The following is a 26,624-nucleotide window of genomic DNA, read 5'->3' as shown; positions in this document are numbered from 1 at the left end:
CTCTACTTTTCCCTGCACTCATGTTAAAGTTTAAAGTCATAAACTGCAGGTATGCATATAAAAGAATGTATAGGATAGAATACCGAGACAGGCGTAAGGGAGTGACACTTCATATGAGAGGAAAGAAATTGGTGAAAAATGAGAGAGAAAGTGAGATAAGAAAAAGGTGTCTACACAAAACAAGAAGGCTGGAATAAGGAGAATATTTTTTTCTCTGTTAGTTTTTCTGATGGATTAACCCATGAGATACTGTGTTCGTTTAATGAGTGAACATCTTCAGAGCATGAGGGACTTTGGGATATGTACTGATGTTTATTTGATTTGAGTTAATTGTATTGTCCCATTAGAGCTTGCATGTGTAGTTGCAAATTACTGTTGGAATTTACCGTTTGGTGTCCTATTACATTTTACATTACATTACATACATTGCAAGAGCCAAAAATCCAATTATTTAGAATTATTTTGCATTATTTTCAATTGTTGTAGTTTTCTCAACAAAAAACAGAACGTCCTTTTAGTTTAGATTGTTACAAAATAGTATACAAAAATCAGACATTACATGGATTCAATTCGCAACAAATTCTGCCCCTTCCTCTTTAGGCAATTATTGTCCATCCGAGTCTAAACTGCATTGAATACCTGAAGCTCTAGATGTTTTCCCCATTTCAGCACAAAGGGATAATAATTTAGCAGTTTTAGGATTCATTTCATTGTAGTAAACTTTTGAATTAACTGATTTTTTTTTTTTTTTTTTCAGTTTTCTGTCAATTGTTTTTAGATATACATCCAAAATACTGCAAAAAATGTAGATCATTAAGATCTCATATGAAATTAATAGAAAATAAATGAGGTTATGCAATATTTAGTTTGACCACCTGAAGCTGATGATGAAAGTTTTCTGAAGGTTAAAGGGGGGGTACAATGGTGTTTCATGTATTCAGAGTTGTTTACAGTGTTAAAGAGATGGATTCTCATGCTTAACATGGCCAAAGTTTTTTAAAAATATTTTGGACGAATAACGGAGAATTTCTGTGCCGAAAATCTTACTTCCGGGTTGGTACAAGTTTCGGCTGTTTTTTTTTTTGACCGTGGATCTAATGACGTAGACCAGAGTGGAACTCCTTATATGAGCATTTCTCCCGGAAAAGCGCGACCGCGCTACCGCGCACCTCAACGCGCTTTAACAGGAAATCATCGGCAGCGCTGCATAGTGTCTCCAAAGTGTTTTTGGTGAGGGAAAGCTTACCAAAGAACCCAGTGTTAGGAACAGTGGATGCAGAAACGAGTTGTGTAGACTGTTTGTTCCCTGCATTTCGACGATGAATGTTTTATAAACAAAGCCCAGATCGACGGATTCTCTCTGGCTCTGGCTTCGCCCACACGGCCCGCCTCCAGACGCTCGGTTTTTTCCGGAAAGACTCGGTACAGCCTATTTTCTCTTATAAATATAATAAAACTAAAGACTTTTTGGAGATATGAAGGATGCAATACTACTCTATAGGTACTCAAGATTAACAGGAGATTGAGTGAAAATGAGCATTTCACCCCCCCCTTTAAGCACCTACTTTCATGACTTTGTTTTTGATATCTCCTCCTCCTTCTCCTCCTCCTATTTATAGAAAGCACCTAGAAACGTGTGGCAAGTTAAGAAAACCGTTGTCATTATAAATAAAGGGTTTTTAAGGGGGGTTTCTTGTAGTTGGCCCCAGACTATTACCAGAATTTACTATGGTAAACATGGTATCGGCACCAGAATGTTTCAGTTTCCCTTCTGAAAGTGAAACTGGCCACCTGGCTTGGATTAGCATCCATTTGTGTTGTTGGCAGTCATGAGATCCAGCCGCCTGCAGCCTCACCGTGCCTGACGGGGCTACACAAACTTTGTTGTTTGTGGCCAATGGGAAATGTGCAGTTAATAATGGCCCCAAGGAGCATTCAAGTGCTGTCAAAACCATGGGGCTCTCTTTCTCTTCTGTATTTCTCTCTCTTACCTCGTCTTATCAGTGTTGTTCTTGTAAAACGGAAATATGAGACTTTTTGTACCCAAGTAAATAGCTTATTCATCCTCTGTCTGGGCCTTCAGGTTTTACTTTTTTATGTAACTATTGTGTCAAGTAGGAAGAGATATTGTTCCCACTTCTCAAATTATTTGTACCCACGAAAATAAATAAGCACCCAAATAGAAGTGCTGGCCAAGCAATGTGAATTTTATTGCCGCCCACCCCCTCTCTCCCACTACGGCTTCAGTTCTGAGCGTTTGCAAAAAGCCCTTTATCCTTCCATCCCCATGAGCACTAGCAGGGGTGGAAGGGCAGGAGCCGATGAGAGATGCACTGTGTAATATCAACGTCCAGCCACATTCACAGTGACTGTATAAGGGCATGTGTTAACGGCAGCAGAATTTCACCAGCTAGATCTGTTGAATTTACGTTTAGAGAAGTTGGTCAGTCCTATTACGTCAAGTTCTCATGTTTATATGGCTTTGTGGCCATAGCCTAGTGGTTCTCGCACTCTCAATATATGAAGGTACTTGTTTCTTATGTTGGAGACAAAGGTTTAAGACAGGTTTAAGACTGCCTCAAATCTGTTCTCCAAAATAGTAGTCTGTCCTCTTTCTTGTTTGAAATTTTATTAGGGATCTTTTTTTGCCTTTGTCTACTGAATTATGATTATTGTTTAATCATAAACAATTAATTATTTAATTGTTTATTAATAACAATTAATTATTGTTATGATTATTGCTTGTTGCTAGAAAATAAACACTTGTCAAAACTATAAACTGCATCTTTTTTTTATGTTTAGATTGGTTGATTTTGGATACTAGCAATGTTTTCAAGTTGTTGTTTTTTTTTTTTTCTTAACTGTTTTAGTAATGTGCTTAATAATATAAAAAGAATACAGCAACATATTTGTTATCAATTGAATCCTTACACTCTATATGGCCAAAAGTATGGGGACACCCAAACGCCACACCCAATTACAAAACCATTGGTGTTAATTGGGACTGAGTCCTTTGTAACAGCTTACACTCTTGTTAAGCACGGCTAAAATAGTTTATTTCAAAGGTCCTTACAGACTATAACAGCAAAAGGACCAAAACCCACAACGACACTGACTATAGTTCTAAATATAGTAAACAATAGAATAAAAATGTCAAATTATTTCGATGTTTTTTGCACATACTGTCTTTCTCCCACTCTCTCTCCCACTCAAACACGCACACACACTCGCACAGAAACGTGTTGTCAGCTGCCCTAACGATTTTATCAGTAAAATAATTTAACTTGTATAATAATAACTTATAAACTACTTGAATTTCTCACTAGCTAGGTAATAACGGCATCTCTCTCTCCTCTCTCTCTCTCTCTCTCTCTCTCTCTCTCTCTCTCTCTCTCTCTCTCTCTCTCTCTCTCTCTCTCTCTCTCTCTGTGTGTGTGCATTATTAACTCCATTAGTCTGCTCTCAGTGGCTGAAGCCTCCGTTACTAGCTCTAAAATTACATTTTGGAATTAGCAACGAAGGCTTGGGATTAGTCCTACACACACAAGCGTTTTAAGAACAAAAACCTGACAAATGTCTTGATACATCATCTTAACAATGTTTTGAGGTGTGGTAACCATAGTATAAGCGGAATAATTGGCTCCTGGCCTTTGAATTGTTGAAAAATAATGCACACCCGCTTTGTGTCGTGGCCGCATAACTAATTTAGTTTACTAATGTTAGCAAATGGTCTAGCTTCATGCAGAACAGTCCAGTTCTTCCACATCAGATTGAGTAAATCATTTCTTGCATGTCTTGCTGGAATAGAAAAGACCCTCCCTAAATTGACAGTTTTTAGCACACAGTTCCTAAAATGTCTTTATATATGGAATGGCATTTTAACTGGAATTAAGGGGCCTTGTCAAACCCAATAATTAAAAAAGTTATCCACATACTTTTGGCCATGTACGTTTTCCAATTTGAGGATTAAATTAGTTAAAGTTGCTTTAATCTGTTGGAACTTTCTCTCTCAGGCGGAGGAGATTTTGAGACGTGAGCTGGAGAAAAAGGAGACGCCGTCGCTTTACTGCCTGTTAGGTGATGTGCTGAAGGATCCGCAGTATTACGACCGTGCATGGGAGCTTTCCAAACACCGCAGCGCACGTGCCCAACGGTCCAGAGCTCTGCATCACCTGCGCCACAAAGAATTCCAGCAGTGCGTGGAATGTTTTGAACGTTCACTGCGAATCAACACAATGCAGGTATGATGTACACTTGTGTGTAACTTTATAGTACTTGAAGGAGTAGTTCACTTTAAAATGAAAATTCTGTCATCATATACTCACCCTCATGAATTTCTTTCTTCTGCTGAACAGAAAGGAAGATATTTAGAAGAATATCAGTAACCAGACAGTTTCTGGGTCCCATTGACTTCCATAGTAGGAAAAAAATATACTATGGAAGTCAATGGGACCCAGAAACTGTCTGGTTACTGATATTCTTCTAAGGGTGTACTCACACTAGCCAGTTTGAACCGTGCCCGAGTGCGTTTGACCACCAAAGCGCGGTTCGTTTGACTAGTGTGAGTGCTCCGAACCGTGCCCGGGCGCGGCTCGATTAGCCGGCCCTGGCCCGGTTGGAAGAGGTGGGCCAGAGCACGGTTCAGTTGGACTCGGGCGCGGTTCGCATGCAGTGTGAGCGCTAACCGTGCTGGAGCACGGAACAGGACGCGTGACGCAAACCTCCTCATACGAGCAGCACGATTACGTGAAAATTTTCGTGCCACAAAGGCGATAGATATGTTTAACAACAGGCTGTGAGAGGGCTGTGGACCAAACGACTCAAAATTATCCACAAAGTAAACAGAGCGATGGACTCAGAGCGATGCGCCGCTCTTCCTGTTTATCCCGAAACCGTCACACCATAATGACGTAAGCGTGCTCCGGCACGAATGCTGAAACCCTATGTGAGTGCAGGCCAGTGGGGGAGTGGGGAGGGGGGACAATCGTACTCGGGCCCGGTTCATGGCAACCGTACCTAGTGTGAGTACACCCTAAATATCTTCCTTTCTGTTCAGCAGAAGAAAGAAATTCATACAGGTTTGAAACAACATGACAGAATTTTCATTTTAAAGTGAACTATTCCTTTAACTATGCATCCTTCTTTCCTGTAAACTTGAAGACGTTAACCACCCATACCCTTTTTCAACTAAAATGATGCAGGTGTTCAGCAGGGGAATCTGCAAACTTTTGTCAGAATTGTCCAGCATTTCTATAGACAGTTATGCTGTCATTCGGTTCTCAAGTCAGTGTTCCAACAAGTTTTTAAAACAAATGTACTTTCAAAGTAATTTGAGTGTCTATTTACAGTCATTTGATGCAACCATGAAAAGTTATAATGAAGAAAATTCTTAGCAATAAATAATAATAATATTATAATAATAATAATAATAATAATAATAAATGAAGAGTCTTAAGAATTGTGAAAATATTTAACATTCATATGCATTTATTTAGTATTTTTGTGGCACTTTCAACATAATGGTCAGCACTTATTAAAATAACTAATACAATTCATAAAATCATTTGCAGATATGGAAATTGATTGCCATTTTAGACAAACAGGCACAATAAAGTGGCTGGAGCCACTTGTGCAGCGCAACATACTTTATATAGAAACAAGATTGTAGTTGTAATGGAAGGAAGCAATCTATTTTTTTTTTTTTTTATCATGTGGAGATTGTGGTCACACAGCTTTAGGGATCATTTATAAAGAACATGTTGTGTTTAAAAATGTGAGATGCAGGGCAGTGGAATGAAAAGAGAAAGGTCTAGAGAGCTTATTTAGAATTCTGTGCCATGCGTAAGACTCTGCAGAGCATGAGCACAGCAGTCAAACACGTCCATCCAGCATGTTAACACAGAAAAACAATAGAAAAGCAGTGCAGTGGAATGCAAAAACGTGTTCTGTGTGAACGTGGCCACATGTTGACCACACATGCACAAGATCACAAGGATGGATTGTGAAAAGATTGGACAGAGAGCTGACGGAGAACATGAGAAACAGTGGGGTAGATAAAAAGCTAGACGGCAGCATGTGGATGAGTGCTATCAGGTTCATCCACCACAGAGGCAAAAAAAAAAGTGCACTGCTCCCTCTTTTTTTCCCCTTACTCATTCTTCATTCCTCCCTTCATCCATAATGCAGAAGCACAGGCAGCAATAAGACAGAGTAATCTTCCTGAGGGACTCATTGATGACCCCAGCGTGATCTTTAACACTGGCTCGCAGCGCTGCCTCAGGGCCTCTCGGAGCTAATACTGCCTTCAGGCCTTGAGATGGAAGTTAGGACAGAGGAGTGCCTCAGAGATGCAAAGCTTCCAGAAGAAACTGAAGATTTAAAACACAAGAAAGAGACCTATTCCTAGAGGTTCATGGGCTCAAAGAACATCATTAATTTTTAGGGCAGAGTAACGCTTTTAAAAAGACGAGCGAAGCACTTGGAGTCTCATCAAGTTTCTCTCCGTCTTTTATCTCTACAGTTGGGTGTGTGGTTCTCCCTGGGCTGTGCGTATTTTGCACTGGAAGGCTACGAAGGGGCCGCCAAAGCTTTTCAGAGATGCGTCGGACTGGAACCAGATGTAAGTCACACGGTCCTTGAAAGGAGATCAGTGTCATATGACCATAATGAAAAGGGCTTGTGCTTAGTTATTCAGTACTTGTGCTGTCGAGTCTGATTTATGTGTTTCGTAATCAATAGATTGTGTCTACGAATGCCTCCCCGTTTTTGTGCTTTCAGGCTTCTACTCACTTTTATGCATCTATAAAGCTCCATAAAACCAAGAACCCTATTACCCTTAGCACAGGAGCCTCTTATGCTCCTAATGGTGTACTTAAAATTCAAATGTAGTCAAAAGGCAGGCTTAATACTCCATCTAGGAAACGAGTAAACAAGCTGTTAGGAAATATTCTCTAGATGTCTACTTTCTTATGTATTTATGTGTTTTATTTTGATAAATGATTTTCACCCGTGGACCTGACTCTGATCGTTACTCTCCTACATTTAGAATTCAGAAGCATGGAACAACCTCTCCACGGCCTACATCAAACTGAGAATGAAGTGAGTATGAGTGTCAGCACTGAAAAGAAGGGCTACATCAAAAAAGCTGTGTTTTTCTAGTGTTGTATTCCAGTTTTATTTCAAATATTTTATTTATTGCATGTTTGCAATAAATACGCTAATAAGCAGCCAGTTAAGCTTTGTCAATATTTGGATGAGCTGTGATTCCAAAGGCATAATATAATATAATAATAATAATAATATTATAGTATATGTTTACCATGGTATATGGCATATTTTGAATACTTCAAATCCATCAGAGTGGAAGAATTTTCAGAGTATTTTGAAGTTATTTTAAAGCAACCATTATTGTTTTTTTGCTGCCCATTTAAAATAAAGATAATGATTTATTTATTTTGTACAGTAAGGATGTACGTAAGGATATTAATCAATAGTGACAGTAAAGACATTTTAATATAAAACATTTCGATCACACTTTAGGGTCCAGTTCTCATTATTAACTATTAACTATGACTTTTGCCTCAGTAAACTTCTAATTACTGCTTATTAATAGTTAGTAAGGTAAGTTTAAGTTTTACGTAATGTCATGCAGAATAAGGCATTAATATGTGCTTTATAAGTACTAATAAACATCCAATGACCTAGTAATATGCATGTTAATTGTGAGAATTGGACCCTAAACTAGTGTTACCAATATTTCTTTTTCTTTTTTTTTATACTTTTTAAACTTTATATTCATCAAAGAATCTTGAAAGAAAAGAAAAAAATTCACAAAAAATATTAAGCACAAAAATAAGAAATGTGTCCTGAGCAGCAAATCAGCATAATAGGATGATTTCTGAAGGATCATGTGACACTGAAGTAACAATGAATGGCTGCTAAAAATTCAGCTTGTCCATCACATGAATAAATTACATTTTAAAATAAATGAAAAGTTTTAATTGATCAGTTATTAGCTAAATAATAGCTCCCACTGCTCCCACACACTTATCTCTCACAGAAATCGCCACCATGTACAAACTGTAGATAAGCCCCTATTCAAGTTCTGGTTGATCTGATTTATGCTGCGTTTCTGTGTTTCCTTCATCCTGCATCCGCTGGGGACCCTCAGAGGCCTCCTTGCTTTTCAATTACTGCAGGAATGACTTTGGCAGCTGTAATTGCAAAGATAAATCTCCTCCGGGCTCTTGCTGTGTCTACCCCAGGAGCCAGCGCTTCACCACGACCACCAACCCGCCAATATTAAGCAGATTTGGGAAGCTAAATGCCAGTTAGGATATTTGTTGCATGACATGATTGGAGGTTTTTGCTGATTTCCTGTGAGGAACGAAGGTGTTTCCTGGAACACCACTGTAACGGCGTGCACCTGAGGGATTCTGGGAATGATTTCTCTCCTCGTCCAATTAGCCCTGTGCACTCATCCCTGAGATGAGTCTTTGGAATCTTCTATTAAAACCTGATTAACGCTCCTTGGGACCATCTAGAACAGTGAAGTGTGTGTGTGGGAGAGATTGTGCACACACCTGCATGTGTTCAAAGGAAACCTGGCTTTAGATGTTATAATGAAACCCGTGTCTACCCTTGTGTCATAGGCTTTTGTTGACAGCGCTTGCAAAAACATGAGCTCTCTTTCAAAACTTAGTGATCTGTGTTGCTGTCCACAGCCTATACAGGCAGTGTGTTAACTGAAGCCTCATACTGTAAGTGATTGATTTGGAATGCTCTGTTACACACACAACTCTTCTCATAAAGCGCAACTGGATACTCACAGCTGATTCCAGTGGAGTTTGATTTTAGCATGTTGCAAAGCTAATGATCCAGTACTCTAAGCATAGAAATAAACCATGTATGTGAATGTACAGTATGTGTCTGTCTGTCTGTCTGTCTATCTATCGTTCTATCCATCTATCCATCTGTCTGTCGTTCTATCGTCTCTCTTTCTTTCTGTCTGTCTCTTTCTGTGTGTCCGTCACTCTTTCTGTCTGTCTCTCTTTCTGTCTGTCTTTCGCTCTTTCTGTCCGTCTAACGCTCTTTGTCTGTCTCTCTCTCTTTATGTCTGTCTGTCGCTCTTTTTGTCTCTGTCGCTCTTTCTTTTGCTCATTTCTTTCTTTCTTGTTTGCTTAATTTTCTTCCTTTTTGGCTTTTGCACATTTCACTATCTTTTTCACTCTTTCCTTTACTCTTTTTAGATCTCTCCCTCTTTCACTCATTTAATTTTTTAGTACTTTTTTGCTATTTGGCTTGCTTTTTTCACTTTCGCTCTTTATTCTTTCACTCTCCCTCTATCTTTCGATATTTTGCCTTTTTGCATTGCTTATCATTTCTTGTGCTCTTTCTTTTGCTCTTTTTCTTCTGATCTTTCTTTCTCTTTCTAGTTTTTTCACTCTTTTGTTCAATTGCATAAACTATCGTTTCAATATATTTGACAATACTTTGGATTTTGTGTTGTTATTGTAAAGGTTTTAAAATGTTAGATCAACTCGACCACACATCCTGAATGATTTTTTTCATGCTCACCCCAAAGCATTCCGAGTTTGCCATATCAGTGTAGGGTATGTGTTGAATAGATTCCAGAGTTTGACTTTACAGAGTTAGTCATTTTGCCGACTACCTGTAACTTTTGGAGCAGCCTTTGTACCTAAAATGCTCTCTATGCAGGCAGGTCTCTAGGTTTTTGGAAGAGAACAATTATACTTTGCCACATGGGTAGTTTGCCAAAAGACAAAAAACTCTTTTTAGAGGGGAAAACACAAAACTTGGTTCTGCCATACACCGTTTAATCCATCCATGAGCAACTTCTGCTAATAGTAGTTCTGCTAAACACACTGATGTTTTTGTTTTGTGTGTGTGTGTGTGTTCCAGGGAGAAGGCGTTCCGCACCCTTCAGGAAGCGCTCAAGTGTAATTATGAGCGATGGCAGATCTGGGAGAATTTCATTGCCGTGTGTATAGACCTGGGCGAGTTCAGTGAGGCTATCAGAGCCTACCATCGGCTCATGGACCTCAAGGACAAATACAAGGACGTGGAGGTGAGTCAACGTCACGCTTTTTCTCAGGTTAACTCAAAACTCTAGGGCTGCCCCAACCAAATATTTTATAACTTAAATGAAGCTCTTAAGCCCACGCATAAAGCTTGCCACAGCGACACCAGCCAAAGTAATGATTATGAATGTTTTGTGGAAAAACAGCAAGGAGAATGTCTGAACATTTAAAAAATGTATGCAAAGAGGAAGTTGATGCTGACTAGTCATCTCCACAGTAAAATGGAAGCTTGTATAGAAAGAAATGCACGTTAAGTTAAATGTCATGCAGTAAATGCTGTACTAATATAGCTTCCACACTTGGATATGCGCCTAATAATAGCGTACATTTATCTAGGTTAACATTAGAGAGAGCAGCCATGTAAAGGGTTTCAAAACATGTTTCAAATGATAAGCCATTTCTGAGTTAGATTAAACCTTTGAATTTCCTGGCCAACATAATTACCACATGGCCCATCCTTGTTAATGACCTGTCCGTTATGGACTGCGTGACTTCTCTTCCTGTGGTGTTTTCTTTTTTTCTTTTTTTTTCTGTGACCAATTAAAATTTGGTCAACCAAACCTCTTTTCATCGACTAACGTTTGGTTGACAGTTTTGTAGGGTTGCTCCCTAACAATTTCTTTTTGCATACATCTAACAACAACATAAACGTGAACTTTTTTTGGCTTGTGTAACCAGTGTAAAGCAGATGAAGTCTGCTGTCATCATGCTTTCGACCACAGTAACAGCTGCCCGACTGCATGCGTAGAAGAAACGGTCATGTGAGAGGCCGTGTGTGTAAGTGAGAGTGACTGAGAGTTTTGATGATTGAATGTTTGTGTGAGAGAAGAGAGAGATGATTTCAGCCTAATCTGCCAATATAGCACACACAGAGTAATTCTTACCCCAGATGGGCTCCTGTCTGCACACATTCATCCAAACAGCTCTGTTTTAAACATGCACCCCTGTATGTCCCTCTGCATCCGAGGCCCCATCACACCTCTCCTCCGTCAGCTGTGAATCTAATAGCGCCGCTGTCACAACACGCATGTCTTAAAGCTCTACGCCATTAGACACGTTTGCACTGCGGCTGGTTGATGTACCAGCTGCTACATCCTATTAAATGCGTCGTTTGTTTTATCATTTTGTAGTCAAATTGCCCGGTAGTTGTTTATCTCATTCACTTTACGGCGGCTCTGGGGTCACCATGTGGCAGTAAATTATCTTTTATTTTCACAGAAATTATGGCCTCACCTTAAAAAAGAAGCTGTTTCATGCATCTCTAATTTTTAAACTCCCACCCTTCTACTTTGTGAACGATGCAAAATATCTGAAAACTCTAGCAGTGTATGAGCGACTAGCAAATCAGTCCTAGAATACACACATCTTTTTCAATGAACTATTGTCTTAATTCTGAGAATTTTTATTTTATTTTAATTGTGGATATTTATTTTCAGTATATAAACATTTCAAAAGTAGTATTTTATATATATACTACAGTTAAAAAATTTAGGGCCAGTAAGATTTTTTGTTTTGTTTTTGAAAATCTCTGCTGCACACCAAGGCTGCATTTCTTTTATCCAAAAAAACAAACAAAAAAAAAACAAAGAAAAACAGTAATATTGTTAAATATTATTACAATTCAGAATAGTTTTATTTTTTTTAATATATTTTAAAATATCATTTATCCCTGTTATGGCAAAGCTGAATTTGCAGTCACATGATCCTTCAGAAATCATTCTAATATGCTGATTTGCTGCTTAAGAAACATCTGTTTTCACTCTAAAAACATGTTTTTATTATCCATTTTTATTTATTGCAGTGTGACTTGATTTCTCTTTATTGGAACCAATTCTAACAATTGTCTTTATACCCTAAAGTAAACTGTGACTATATCTTGCAGTGTATTTATTTCTTATTTTAAAACAATGAACCGATATCACACACTTTCCCAGATGATTGATTAAAAAAAAAATCTGCAAAAGAAGCAATTAGATATGTATCAAATATCTAATTATGTTAATTAAAAGTATAATTAAATGTGCACTAATCTGACTAGATTAACCCAGGTTAAAAATTTGTTTAATTTTGTTGACATATTAGTTTTAAACGTTTTTAGAGAGGGGATTTTGGATTTCTCTTTTTATCACTCCATAAATCTGAAAATACTATCAAGAGCCAGAGAAAAATAAATTTTCACATTTTTTTTAGGAATAAAATATTGTATACAATCAGGTACATTTATATGAACAAACCATTTGGTAAAACATCTTTAGAATATGGATAGGAATGATGGTATGTAAAAAATTGAGAAACCTGTCTTTAAAGATACAGTGGGGAGAACAAGTATTTGATACACTGCCGATTTTGCAGGTTTTCCTACTTACAAAGCATGTAGAGGTCTGTAATTTCCAGAAAATTTCCAAAAATCCAGAAAATCACCTTGTATGATTTTTAAATAATTAATTTGCATTTTATTGCATGACATAAGTATTTGATCACCTACCAACCAGTAAAAATTCCGGCTCTCACAGACCTGTTAGTTTTTCTTTAAGAAGCCCTCCTGTTCTCCACTCATTAACTGTATTAACTGTACCTGTTTGAACTGGTTACCTGTATAAAAGACACCTGTCCACACACTCAATCAAACAGACTCCAACCTCTCCACAATGGCCAAGACCAGAGAGCTGTGTAAGGACATCAGGGATAAAATTGTAGACCTGCACAAGGCTGGGATGGGCTTCAGGACAATAGGCAAGCAGCTTGGTGAGAAGGCAACAACTGTTGGCGCAATTATTAGAAAATGGAAGTAGTTCAAGATGACGGTCAATCTCCCTTGGTCTGGGGCACCATGCAAGATCTCAACTCGTGGGGCATCAGTGATCATGAGGAAGGTGAGGGATCAGCCCAGAACTACACGGCAGGACCTGGTCAATGGCCTGAAGAGAGCTGGGACCACAGTCTCAAAGAAAACCATTAGTTACACACTACGCCGTCATGGATTAAAATCCTGCAGCGCACGCAAGGACCCCCTGCTCAAGCCAGCGCATGTCCAGGCCCGTCTGAAGTTTGCCAATGACCATCTGGATGATCCAGAGGAGGAATGGGAGAAGGTCATGTGGTCTGATGAGACAAAAATAGAGCTTTTTGGTCTAAACTCCACTCGCCGTGTTTGGAGGAAGAAGAAGGATGAGTACAACCCCAAGAACACCATCCCAACCGTGAAGCATGGAGGTGGAAACATCATTCTTTGGGGATGCTTTTCTGCAAAGGGGACAGGACGACTGCACCGTATTGAGGGGAGGATGGATGGGGCCATGTATTGCGAGATCTTGCCCAACAACCTCCTTCCCTCAGTAAGAGCATTGAAGATGTGACGTGGCTGGGTCTTCCAGCATGACAACGACCCGAAACACACAGACAGGGCAACTAAGGAGTGGCTCCGTAAGAAGCATCTCAAGGTCCTGGAGTGGCCTAGCCAGTCTCCAGACCTGAACCCAATAGAAAATCTTAGGAGGGAGCTGAAAGTCCGTATTCCCAGCGACAACCCCGAAACCTGAAGGATCTGGAGAAGGTCTATATCAGGGTTCCTCAAACTCGGTCCTGGAGGGCCGCTATCCTGAAGAGTTTAGCTCCAACACTGATCAAACACACCTGAACAAAGCCAATCAATGTCTTCAGGATCACTAGAAACTCACAGCTAGGTGTGTTTGATCAGGGTTGGAGCTAAACTGTGCAGGACAGTGGCCCTCCAGGACCGAGTTTGAGGAACCCTGGTCTATATGGAGGAGTGGGCCAAAATCCCTGCTGCAGTGTGTGCAAACCTGGTCAAGAACTACAGGAAACGTATGATCTCTGTAATTGCAAACAATGGTTTCTGCTATTTTGTTTGCTTGATATTTTGAGAATGAGTACTTGTGAAATAAAGTTTAAGGTGAGGTCTACGGTCAAAGGGGCGTAGACATAATCCCGTTTCAGGATGCCAGCTGCTTTTACACACACAACTGTGTGTTGAAACGTTTTGATTTCTTTCTAAATACGGTTTAAATTGGTAGACTCCAGGCATATACGCTTCCTCTCCTTACGTTGTCGCATCTAATTTCGTTTTCCGTTTTTTTCCCTCCATTTTCAATTCTTCTGATTATTCGTTTACGTCTGGTGAGCAGCTAGTAGCTCATCAATTAAAAGTTGTGATGTGAAAGCACAGAAGTTGAAAAGGTCACCGCTAGTGTTCGCCTCCAGCCCCTGTGAGAGTTTCAGATGGTAATTGGGATCTCAGCGCTTGGCTGGACTCAAAATCATCACTCACTTCTCTCTACTGTTCATTTTACTCCCTTCATCATCTTTCTCTTCATACAGAAATCCTTCAGATGCGTGTTATTGGGAAATTAGATGAGAACATCTGTTAATAAGGGGAAATGCTGTGCGTGTGTGCGAACATCTCAGTCTACAGTCATAAGACTCCTCGTCTCTCTGTCATTGATCCCACCCATTAATTCACATTCCACAGAGACTGAGAAAAGAGTGACCCATCCTCCCTCATCCTGAGCTAAAAAAAGGATTCAGATGGATCAAGTATCCCCCCTCTCTCTCTCTCTCTCTCTCTCTCTCTCTCTCTCTCTCTCTCTCTCTCTCTCTCTCTCTCTCTCTCTCTCTCTCTCTCTCTGTGTGTGTGTGTACCATTCTTCATTCCTTCATTCCTCCCTGGAGAATATTGCCTCTCTCCGTAATTTCATGCTGTAAGGGGATCGTGCAGAAATTACACCTAGACACCCATTCAATTTCCCCTTTAACATATCACTTCCCCATCTATAGTCTTATCCAGTAAGCCCATTTAAGCTAGTCATTTCACATGTTCCATCATACCAGCGGACAGTCACAGGTACCATACTGATTCTCATTTATTTTGTTACATTTTATTTGTTTGTATAGATTAATTTTAAGATGGCTTGAATAGTGTGTGCAAAATGAAACTGTGGAACTGTCGGAACTGTCTCTTATGCTCACCAAGGTTGCATTTATTTGATAAAAATACAGTAAAAACAACAAAATTGTAAAATATTGTTAAAAATTAAAATAGGAGTATATTTTAAAATGTAATTTATTCCTGTGATGTCAAAACTGATTTTTTTTAGCAGCCATTACTCCAGTCTTCAGTGTCACATGATCCTTCAGAAATCATTCTAATATTCTTTTTTGGTGCTTAAGAAACTATTATTATTATTATTATTATTATTATGATTATTATTATGATTATTATTATTATGAAGAATGTTGAAAACAATTGTGCTGCTTAGTATTTGTATGTGTGTGTGTGTGTGCACGTGCGTGTGTGTATAATCATTGATTACTTCTCAAAAGATAATTCACTTTTCATACATTTTTTTTCTATAAACTCAAAAAAAAAAAATGTTATCGATATTGCCCATAAAAGTAAATTCTTCATTATATAAGGCTGTTTTTTCCATCATGTAATGTTCAGATGATGGCTGATGAACAAATAGTTTTAGGTAGAACTGTGCTTATAAGAGTCTCTGGGGTGAAAAATGAGATTTCAGAGGAAATTTCTGAGGAGACTTTACAGATATTACACCACTGACTTGAGTGACAAAGATCTCAGCACATCTGCTGAGCAGCCTGAACGGGTCCAGAGGTGAATGAAAGAATCAGGAGAGTTGGTGTTGTGAAGATGAAAAAGTGATAGCTGTAAAGAGAGGTGATGAAGGATGAACTTTTTTACTTCAGGAATGTACACTATATATTTTCATGCTTTCGTGAACAGTAATGAGAACATGTGTCCACATAAAACACAATGATCTCTATGGAGGCCGTTTGCTCTGATGAAGTTGGTCTCTATCTGTCTGTTTGCAGTTAAAGTGTGAACATTAGGCCCTGTCCACACTTAAACGTTTTCGTTTGAAAACACATCTTTTTCTCTCCGTTTTGGCATTCTGTCCACACTGAGACAGCGTTTTTAGCAACGAAGCTTTTTGAAAACGCTCTCCATAGTGGATATATTTAAAAACGCCGTTTTCGCGTTGTGTGGACTGTGAAAACGGAGGTATTTAAAAACGATGACTTGAGTTTAGTCGTGACGCATATTGAACCCATAGATATTCATGTTTATACCGGTATTGTGCCTGTTATGTGCTATTCACTTTCACACAGTTGCTAAAATGTTACTTTGCATACTCTTAATGTCACAGTCCAGCAAAGATGATAGAAAATTCACTCGCTTTTGCTGTCCTGCGGCAAAACATGAGCAGTTGCATTTTAGACAAAACATGAGCAGTTGCATTTTAGACCAAACATATGAGTGAGTGAGTTGGATCAGTGAATGGTGAGATTTTCCTAAATAAAATTATCCTGCCAAAAGAATTGCATGATAACTTGATTGTCTTTTTCTGTCAGTATCATCTCAATGAACTTTTATGAGGATTTTACGCATGCGCTGTAAGGTGAATTCAGTGTTCTCCAGCGTTTCAGTGTGGAGGGGGATTTTTTGAAAATGCTAGTGTGAATGGCGAGCGTTTTGAAACGAAAGCTCCGTTTTCAAATCTTTCTGGATTAATGTAGACGTAGCTTTAGTCTTGGGTGAGTGTATTTACACACACATCACTGCATGTCTTTCGCATTCTCTGCGACACACACAAGCACACACACATGTGAACATGTAAAATGAATTGGCGTCAGTTTTCCATGTTTCATCTTGTAAATAACAAAGGCTACTGATGAAGTGAACTGAAGTGCCCTGGAATGCTTGGAATGTGACATGATTGACAGCTCCACCAAAAATGACTAATGATAACACACCATCATATTTGTATTACTTTTATGGTCTTAGCAATCACTTCACGATCAAGCTGACCAATCACACTAATAGCAGTCACCAGGTTTAAATTAAATTATAATGCTTAGGCATCAAAAACTTTGCTCACCATCCTAATAAAACAAACTGGTACACAACAAAAAAAAATGCATAAATAAATTAAAAAATATACTGTGTATATATAAAAGTAAAAAAAAGTTGGGGCACAGTTTTATATATTTTTATTATTTTTTTATAAAAATGTATTATTTTTCAGAGTTCATACTTTTATTCAGCAAGGATGTATTAAATTGATCAATAGCAGTAAAGACCTTTATTATGTTACAGAATATTTCTTTCAAATCAATGCTCTTCTTAAGTAAACTTTCTGAAGGATCATGTGACTGAAGACTGGAGTAATGATGCTGAAAATTCAGCTTTGCCATCACAAGAATAAATTACATTTTAATATAAATTCTAGTTATTTAAAATTGTGATATTTCACAAAACTGCTGTTTTTACTATACTAATGTTCAAATAAATGCAGCATTGGTTGCAAAACCTTTTTTTAAATTACCAACCCTAAACTATTGAACAGTAGTGTGTGTTCAGTATATAAATCATATGCCACTCTTTAGGGAAAAAAATGAATAATTTTCTGTAGTCATTTTTTAAGATTTTTTCTACTTAATAGAACTAGGCAAAACAGTGTATAAGCAAAGACATCCCTGTCCTTCTCACACACACAAAGTTAATGACCACAAATTCTGGTTCTGCTTTAGTAATTATAGTGCAGTTTGGAGCTTGTTAGTTATATAGCATACAGACACACAAACACATGTGGAACTTTGTGTGAAGGCTGTGATTTAATAGTACTTATATATACATGCGCACACACACACACACACACACACACACACACACACACACACACACACACACACAGTGAGGAATGTGGAGCCCAGCATTCAGGTCAAGTATTCTGGTAGTTTAGTGAAGTTTAAGGGTGTGGTGTGCTTAGTTTAGATTTTGGAGTTTGAGGAGAAAGCCTTCTCTGTCTCTGTGGCACGCACACATTTACTCGCTCTTAACAGATTCCCTCAAGGGAATCAGACACTTCTGACTAGTCACACCTCACTGAATCCTTCATAGACCCTAGTGTTGACATCCGTCTCAGGTGATCCGAATTAGACGGCGCTAAATGCAAGTGTAAACAGATTCCAGACACATTTGATGAAATATATTTAACTACATTGTTTGATTACAATTTGAATTTGTGGAAAAAATATATATATTTTAACTCATTTAGAAAATTATCAACATGCATTTACATTCTGTCAAGTATAAACAGCAATTTCACCGCTTTTGAGATGAACACCCGAGATTGATGTTAATACCAAGTGTAAACAGTGCCATAGTTTCTCACACACACCAAGTTTCTGTGGAATCGTGTTTGCTATTTTTATTTACAAAAATGCTGTCTCCATTCAATTACCCACTCTGAATGTGTGAGAGGGAGATTTATAAATGCACCTCTTCAGACAGATGGGATTAACTCTTTGGCTTTTTTCTGGTTTCCCTGGCATATGTACAGACTCCGGAGAATCTGCATTTGTTTGTGTGGGAGAACAGCGTCTCTAATCTCCCAGCTCTGTTGGTGGCACGTAGAGAGAGAGTGTGTGTAGGAGAGGCAGAAAGTTTGGATCCTTATTGGCTGTGGTGGTTTTTATCGTTCATCAGTAGGAAAAAATCATTCTGAAAGTGATTTTAATGACATCGTTCTTAGATTTAGAATGATTTTTAAAACTGTATCATTAGTGTTACAGTTATCGTCCTTGGTGTGAATGGGCCTTTAGTGTGTAAATGTTTAGAAGAGTGAAAAAAATGGTGATGCCCAATCAAGGAACATCTGAGGCGGCAGAGGTCAAGTTTTGGGATTGCTGTTTTGACGTCATAGCAAAGGTTAAGTCGGGCTGGGATCAGGCACAGCACGTCAACCCTAGATTCGTTTTCAGATTGGTTATTCACGATTGACTCTTGAGTTTAAACAGCAGTCAGTTTCACCCTACTGAAATGTATCTCCTTTGGCGTTTTGTATATCTCTCTTTATCTTTTTTTTCTTCTTCTTTTTCATCAGGTTCTGGAAATCTTGGTGCGTGCAGTAGTGGACGACCTGACAGATCACCGTGGCGAACAGGCCTCCAATCTTAAAGCAAAACTGCAGGAACTCTTTGGTCGAGTCTCCGCCCGCTACAGCACAGACGCCCAAATATGGAAACAGTACGCTAGACTCTACGGCGATGGCCATAGCATCAATGTAGAAGACAATGAAAAGGTCCATTTACATTTTTTATTTCAAGAAGTGCCTAACTTAAGCAAAGAGCACCTGTGATTTTCTACAATATATCAAAGTTTTTCCAGAAAATATCGCTCCCAAAAATTTTTTTCTCTCTAAATATATTCAAAGTTTAATACAGTTTTTGTCAGTTCCTGTTGAGTTAGAGCACTCATGGTTCAATCCCCAGGATCGAGTGGTAAAATATATACCTTGAATGCTCTGCAAGTCATTTGGATAAAATGCATAAAGGGGAGTTGCACCATTGAAATTTTGTAACTCCGTTTTACATGGAAGAGAGCTTTTATTGGTTGTTGCTTTATTACTTTACATCTGGTTTAGTCATGTTGTCTAACTGCCTTTTGATGTTTTTAGGCACTACAGTTTCTGAGTAAAGCCCATCGGTGTGAGACACAGACAGCTGGCTGGGAGAAAGACATGGGCAGCTTCAGATCTGTGGTGAAAGGTGCCAGAGATATGGCTAATGGTGAGACTTAACACACACACAGTCATGCTTTGCCTTTCTCTTTTACAAGGCCATTTGAGAGAGACGCACAGAATCGTGGTCCTGCACTCATTCAGAGAGTCACTCTATCATGGCTAATGTGGCAGCGCATGAACGTCTGAAAGGGCTGATGGATTGAGAACACGGAGCAGGAGCAAGAACGACAAACAAGCCTTTTACCCCTCTGACCTCCACCAGAGACAGACTTCTGTTTGTGTGTGTGAGCACGTGCGCCTGTGTGTGTTTTCCAGATGGGTTTGCTTTTGTCTGTGTGTGTCTCATTAAGAGGGATGTTGAGGGTTTGGTAAGGGATTGTGTGTTGAATTAAACATCAATTGAGACGGAGCACAGGTTTTGGTTTGAATAGTAATTCTAACTGTCTGATTTTCTTTGTTTAAAAATCAAACTGTCGCATAATTTTATTCTCAGCCGGCATTGAACATGGAGAGGCTATTCTAAGCAATCGTGATCATCTTTTTAGAGTCTTTTATTCCATCAGCATGCTGTCCTTGAGTGTGCAGGCTATTTGTTGTTGATCTTAATGATTTATAAAGCAGCTCAGCAAATGCAGCAGAACCCCTTGCACACCTCCATCCCTTCCCACTAACTCTAGCCCGCTTTCTGTGTGTGTGTTTGGGGAGGATCGATCGATATTAGGGTAAGGGAAGTGTGTGTGCATACGTAAGAGACCATTCTTCACTGGTTTGTGTTACCTTGTGCATTTGTGTAGATCTGTTTTTATTCATGTATGTTGGGGTGTGTGTGTGTGGTTAGTGAGCTCTGCACTTATTAATCACAACACTTCTCCTGCTGATGCTGCTTCAGGTAGCAACATGAAGAGGGGATGGGAGAAGTGAGAGAGATAGCAAGAAAGGAAGGAAGGAATTTAGGATGGATGGCTTTAAATGAAAGAATTTAGAAAGCAAGAATAAGAATTAAGAAATAAAAAATATATAGAAGGCGATAGCCACAATGATTTTAGAAAGAATTGTATAAATCTGGAAAAGTTTTAGAACAAGAAAAAAATTAGAAAGAATTAAGAGAGATTTTTTTTTAAAAGAAAGAATTTAGAGAAAGAAAGAGAAAGAAGGGAATGAGTTTAGAAGATGGAATTTAGAAAGAAAGATAGAATTCAGAAAAAGGAAGAGAATTTAGAAAGAAAGAGAGGGTAAATTTGGAAGGAGAGAGAGAGAGAGAGAGAGAGAGAGAGAATTTGGAAAGAAAGTGGGAGAATTTGGAAAGAGAGGGATAATTTGGAAAGAAATGGAGAGAATTTAGAAAGAAAGGGATAGAGGGAGAATTTGGAAAGAGAGAGGGAGAGAATTTGGAAATAAAGGAGTTAAGAAAGAGAATTTAGAAAGAAAGAGAATTTAGAAAAAAATAAACGGAGAGAATTTAGAAAAAAATAAACGGATAGAATTTAGAAAGAAAGAAAAGAGAATTTTTAAGTAAAGAATGAATTTAGTAATTTATGAAAGAAGAGACTTTAGAAAGAACAAAAGAAAGAGGGAAGAAGGAAGGGAAGGAAGGATCAAATAGGGAAGAAGGAAGGAATTGGGGAAAGAAAAGTAAGGGGAAAGGGGGAAAAAGCAGGATGGAAAGAATTTGGAAAGGAAGCAAAGAATAAATGATGGAAAGAAGGAAAGAATGAATGATGGAATGAAAGACAAAGAAAGACGGGTATGCAGAGGTGAGATACTGAGATTCTGCTGTTTCCCTCCATCTGTGTGGGGAAGATAAACAGAGCAGGTAAATAGCACACTAATGCATGCTGGGAATGCAAAACAGCACACGCAATACATGTTTTACTGACAGAGTTCTGTTATCCGTGTTTGATTATCTTATTCAGCTAGAGATGCTGCTAATGAGTTTCATTGTGAAGCAAAATGTGTGTGTGTGTGTGTGTGTGTGTGTGTGTGTGTGTGTGTGTGTGTGTGTGTGTGTGTGTGTGTGTGTGTGTGTGTGTGTGTGTGTGTGTGTGTGTGTGTGTGTGTGTGTGTGTGTGTGTGTGTGTGTGTGTGTGTGTGTGTGTGTGTGTGAAATGACTATTTTAATGCTGTTAGATGCTGCACTAATAGCTGTAGTGATTAAACATGAGCCGCTCAGAGGTTGGGATTCATCACTTAATGTGAACAATACAGAAAATAATGACCAGCTCTTTCTATTAGGCCACAGACCTTGATTTTGCAGGTGACCTTTGACAGCCTGACACACTCCCTCTCTCCCCTCATGCAGATGCTCTCTGAAGTGCCGTGACACACTCACTCTCTCTCTCTCTCTCTCTCTCTCTCTCTCTCTCTCTCTCTCTCTCTCTCTCTCTCTCTCTCTCTCTCTCTCTCTCTCTCTCTCTCTCTCTCTCTCTCTCTCTCTCTCTCTCTCTCTCTCTCTCTCTCTCTCTCTCTCTCTCTCTCTCTCTCTCTCTCTCTCTCAGTGTCCATCAGCTGCAGCAGGTCTAAGCACAATCCTCAAGAGGCTCTACAGTTGCTGACTTCAGCTCGACTCAGTTTGAAGAGCCTGGTCTCCAAAGCCAAAGTGAGTTACACACACACACACTCTCAGCTCTTATGGTTTAAGAGCTTTGCTGAAGTCTTTTAAAACTATCAATAAAAACAAGCCTCTTTATTTGTTTTGTGAAAGTTGACATTTTTTGGCCTTTTTTATTTAATGCAATTACACATGGAAGTTAACATAAACCCATTTCATTTTCATAATGCGACAACCAAACAGGATATTTAACAAGAAAATGTAGAATAAGAATTAATTTTAGACAATGCCATTCAAAAGTTTGGGGTCTGTAGGATTATTTATTTATTTATTTATTTATTTGGGAAGGAAGTTAATACTTATATTCAGCTAAGACGTGTTTCTTAAGCACCAAATCAGCATATAAGAATGGAGTAATGATGCTGAAAATTCAGCTTTGCATCACAGGAATAAATTACATATAAAATAGAAAATCACAGTGTATTTTAGTCAAATCAATGTAGACTTCATTCAGAAACATTTAAAAAAAAATCTAACCAACACCAAACTGAACGATAGTGTATGTATTAGAGCTGCACGATTCAGGATAAATTGAGAATCTCCTTTTTTCTTTTTTTTTTTTAAATAGAGATCACGATTCTCCCATGATTCTGAACAGACAACTAAATTAAATAACATGTAGCCTAATTTATTAGAGATTCTAACAAAATGTGAAATGCTGCTGTCTATATATATATATATATATATATATATATATATATAAAGGTTAATTAAAATCGGTTGAATGAATGATTCAATGACTCGCTCATAAATACTTGTTTCATTACTGGATGAATCAGCATTTCTGAACAAATCTCTTGAATGAATGATTCAGTGACAAATAAATCTTGTTGCCACCTAGTGGCATAATGATGTAATGATGATATCGTTATTTGAAGCTCCAAGCTACTTTCTATTTTGATCGCTTCATTTGACTATTAGTACATAATATTCACACATAAATGATGATACTGTGTGGTTGTAAATGCAGATCTTAATTTTCTGGTGTGATTTTGTCAAAGGTTTAATAGACACAGGCACATAGTTGTCATTTCGGAATGAGATTGTGTGGATATTTTTAACTTTTTTTAATGATTCATGGTGCAGCTCTAGTACGTATATAATAAATAAATTGGAAATTGGATTTTAAAAAGTGGGCTATTCATGACAGGTGGGCTTCATGTCAGCTCAAATGAAAAGTCAGAATGAACAATGTTTTGATTAAATATTACAGACTTTTTTCTTATATGAAATAACTTTATAATGATGAATCATTCACTATAAGACCAAGAACATGTATTATGAAAATAAATTTTGGTTTCACGTTACCTATATGTATTGCAGTAAGTTATTTTTATCAGCTGCCATAATTTATAGTTCTCACATTTGTTTCGTTTTCTCTTCACAGCAAATGTACACTGATGTTGTCACTGGCGAGCTCCATGATGACATCAGAGGTGATGTCACAGAGCTCGAGCAGCTCGTCACAGAGCTACAGGACCTGAGTGGCCAGCTACGCAGCCAATGAGAAGCCACATCACTGCTGGCCCTCCTTTTCTTCCGATTAGTTTAAACAGTGCATTTTTAACAACATGTTTTAGACAAATAAAACTTCCCATTTGGAGATCCTGGAGGCCTCAGGGACTCACTTGTTCGATCAACAGAGAAAACCTAATTGAAAGACTTAAGTGACTGAGTTAAAGATGTTTGTCATCATGACCTGGTCCAGGGTCAGCTGTCTTTGCCCTAATCAGAGCTCCTGTGATTACACAATGTGTGATTTTAAGGTCCTTGAGGCTGTCACTTGTAAACAAACTTCCTTTGTACAACGTTGCCTTATTCCAATTAAATAAATAGTACACATCTTTCTTACATATTTAATCTTTGTGCTTGTTTTTTGAGCATGTGGACAGTCAGTTAATATAGAAGGATTTGCACAACTGACATCTTGGTCACGCAACATCAGATATATTGTGTCAGTGTTGTAGCTCATTCAAGTTTGAGTCTAGGTCAATACCTAAATACAGTAAATTAATCCGAAATCTAAACGACGGCATAAGATGTAAACTCTGACGATGTTTGCTATAACTTATTTAAGAATGCTATTCTTTTTTCCCTTAATATATTTAAGGCAACTTAACCCTGGGCTAACCAGAATTTTGCATTTGTTCATTTAAAATGAGAGTAAAATGAGAGACTGTGGGTTTCAAATTTGAAAAGCCCATATTTGATTTAAGAATATCTATACAGGTGCATTACCATTCAAAAGTTTAGGGTTTGTACGTTTTTCTTTTCTTTCATTTTTTCCTCTTTTTTTAAAGCTCACCAAGGCTGCATTTATTTGATCAACATAACTGTGAATTATTACAATTTTAAATATTTATAATTTTCTATTTTAATATATATATTTTTAATTACTTTATTCCTGTGATGGCAAAGCTGAGTTTTCAGCATCATTACTCCAGTCTTCAGTGTCACATGATCCTTCAGAAATCATTCTAATATGCTGATTTGGTGATTGTTTCTTATAATCAATGTTGTGAACAGTTGTGCTGTATAATATTTTTGTGGAAACTTATACATTCTAGATTCTTTGATGAATAGAAAGTTCACACGAGCATCATTAGAAAATATATTTTTACTGTCTGACCACAAACTTTTGATCGATGACAAACGTGTATGAAATTAGGTCATTGTCGAGAGTTCGCCGGGCCTTTCTGCCGTAAGATTACTCATGTATTGAATGTTGATTTACCGGCTTTCAAAAAATATCTGTATTCCAATTAAAATTTAGAGATCTATAACCATCTGATTTTTCACTCACATCTTGACCTTTTTCCTGTCTGACGTCTCTCTGCGCCTGTCCTGAAATGACATCATGTCAGTCTGCATTCTGCATGGTATTAGAGAAATATCTGCAAGTAATTAACTTTCATTGTATTTGACCGTTAAGAGAAACAAGGAAATTGGCAGTGTTCGGTTATTCGTCATATTCGGCTATTTATGTACGAATGATGTAAGAATATTGCCTGGTAAATTGCCTCAGAGAACCTACAGGAAGGCTAAAACATGAAGCTGAGTTAAAGCAAACATCCTGTGTCTGTTCTGGGAACAACCTAGTGAACTTCCAGAGATTACGCAATGTGAACACACTGTAGCAGAGCTGTTCAATCACAATGCCGCATAGCGTATGCTACTACATCATCCCAAAAGTGTTCGTCTGTACTTCAAGAACGTTCTGAATGGAACGCTGCAGTCATTTTTTAGGTCAACCCGGAAGATAGCATCACCCTTGTTCTCTCAACAAAACCCCAATAGGATTTTTCCATTTCCTTTTGTATTGTTGCAGAAAATAAGCCCTGTGACCAACAAAAGTGTATGATTAACGTTACTTTTTTGATCTTCATGATAATCTTCACAAATGAACACAACTTTTATGAATCAGCAGAAGTAAAATGCTAAACGTATAAAACTACGCTTTCATATTATATAACTTACCCGCATTCAAGTGTTGATTTAAAAAAAAGAATGCATGAAGCTAGAATAACCCTAACGAAAATTAACCATGTTTTTACTACAATTAAAACCACTAATATCTGCATGTTCGGATATGCAGATACATTTTTGAGAAAATGATCAAAAATGCTGGCGGTGGCTTGCAAAAAACGGGGAAAGAATTCAGTTCCGAACACCCTCTGTAGCCCCATTTATAACACACTTGTTTATAAGACACTTGTTAGTAGTCACTTTGTTAGCGTACACAAGGGGGTATTACTGATGTATTTAACCCTCTGGTCTGTTTGCGTGTCATACATTAGGCCTACCGAAACGTTTTTTATTTCAATAAAATGATTCTGCAATATTTTTTATTAACTTAAATATTTTTTTTTATTTAATATTTAGAATTTTTAGGGTATTTTATGGTAGCCTACTAAATTATATTAATGCAACAGTTCTCCATCTATTCACTTTTTGAGCATGGAGCTGGAAATTACATTTCCAACTTTAACGGTCATAAATCTTGAATGCTTTGGAGCATAGACTTTTGTATAGTTTGTATAGCATAGTTTGTCTCTTTTTAAAGACTACACTTCTGGAAAAAAAAATACAAGTGTAAATATTTTTTAGGACCATTTAACCGTTTTCGAATCATGTCCATGATTTTTGTGTGAGTGTATTCACACGTGCCAAAACCTTTTCCAAGTTTCGTACCATTCCAATGAAGTAAACAAATTCTAAAAAAACGAACCGGAAAAATGACCGAACAGCACCAGAGGGTTAATGTCGTAAAATAAAAACATGAAAACATCTTGAACTTGTGTTAACCACAGACAGTATTTCAGGCATTTAATGAAAAACCTATTTAAAAAAAAA

General features: G+C 37.9%; 1 protein-coding gene across 1 annotated transcript in view; it reads left to right on the top strand.

The window, feature by feature from the left end:
- ttc27 (tetratricopeptide repeat domain 27) overlaps positions 1 to 24,129 on the top strand; it is an 85,242-nt gene extending 61,113 nt beyond the window's left edge. The window contains exons 13-20 of the mRNA XM_081348060.1: positions 4,014 to 4,241; positions 6,521 to 6,619; positions 7,046 to 7,098; positions 9,922 to 10,087; positions 19,025 to 19,222; positions 19,598 to 19,709; positions 22,159 to 22,259; positions 23,659 to 24,129. Of these exons, the coding sequence (XP_081204186.1) occupies positions 4,014 to 4,241; positions 6,521 to 6,619; positions 7,046 to 7,098; positions 9,922 to 10,087; positions 19,025 to 19,222; positions 19,598 to 19,709; positions 22,159 to 22,259; positions 23,659 to 23,778 (1,077 nt within the window). The 3' untranslated portion in view covers positions 23,779 to 24,129. The remainder of the gene's footprint in view (positions 1 to 4,013; positions 4,242 to 6,520; positions 6,620 to 7,045; positions 7,099 to 9,921; positions 10,088 to 19,024; positions 19,223 to 19,597; positions 19,710 to 22,158; positions 22,260 to 23,658) is intronic.
- Positions 24,130 to 26,624: the final 2,495 nt, after the last annotated feature.

This window comes from Scardinius erythrophthalmus (assembly GCF_964197995.2).
Source record: "Scardinius erythrophthalmus genome assembly, chromosome: 19".
NCBI lineage: Eukaryota > Metazoa > Chordata > Actinopteri > Cypriniformes > Leuciscidae > Scardinius > Scardinius erythrophthalmus.
Note: the sequence above shows the minus strand (reverse complement) of the source record. Positions and strands in the feature narration are given on the sequence as shown.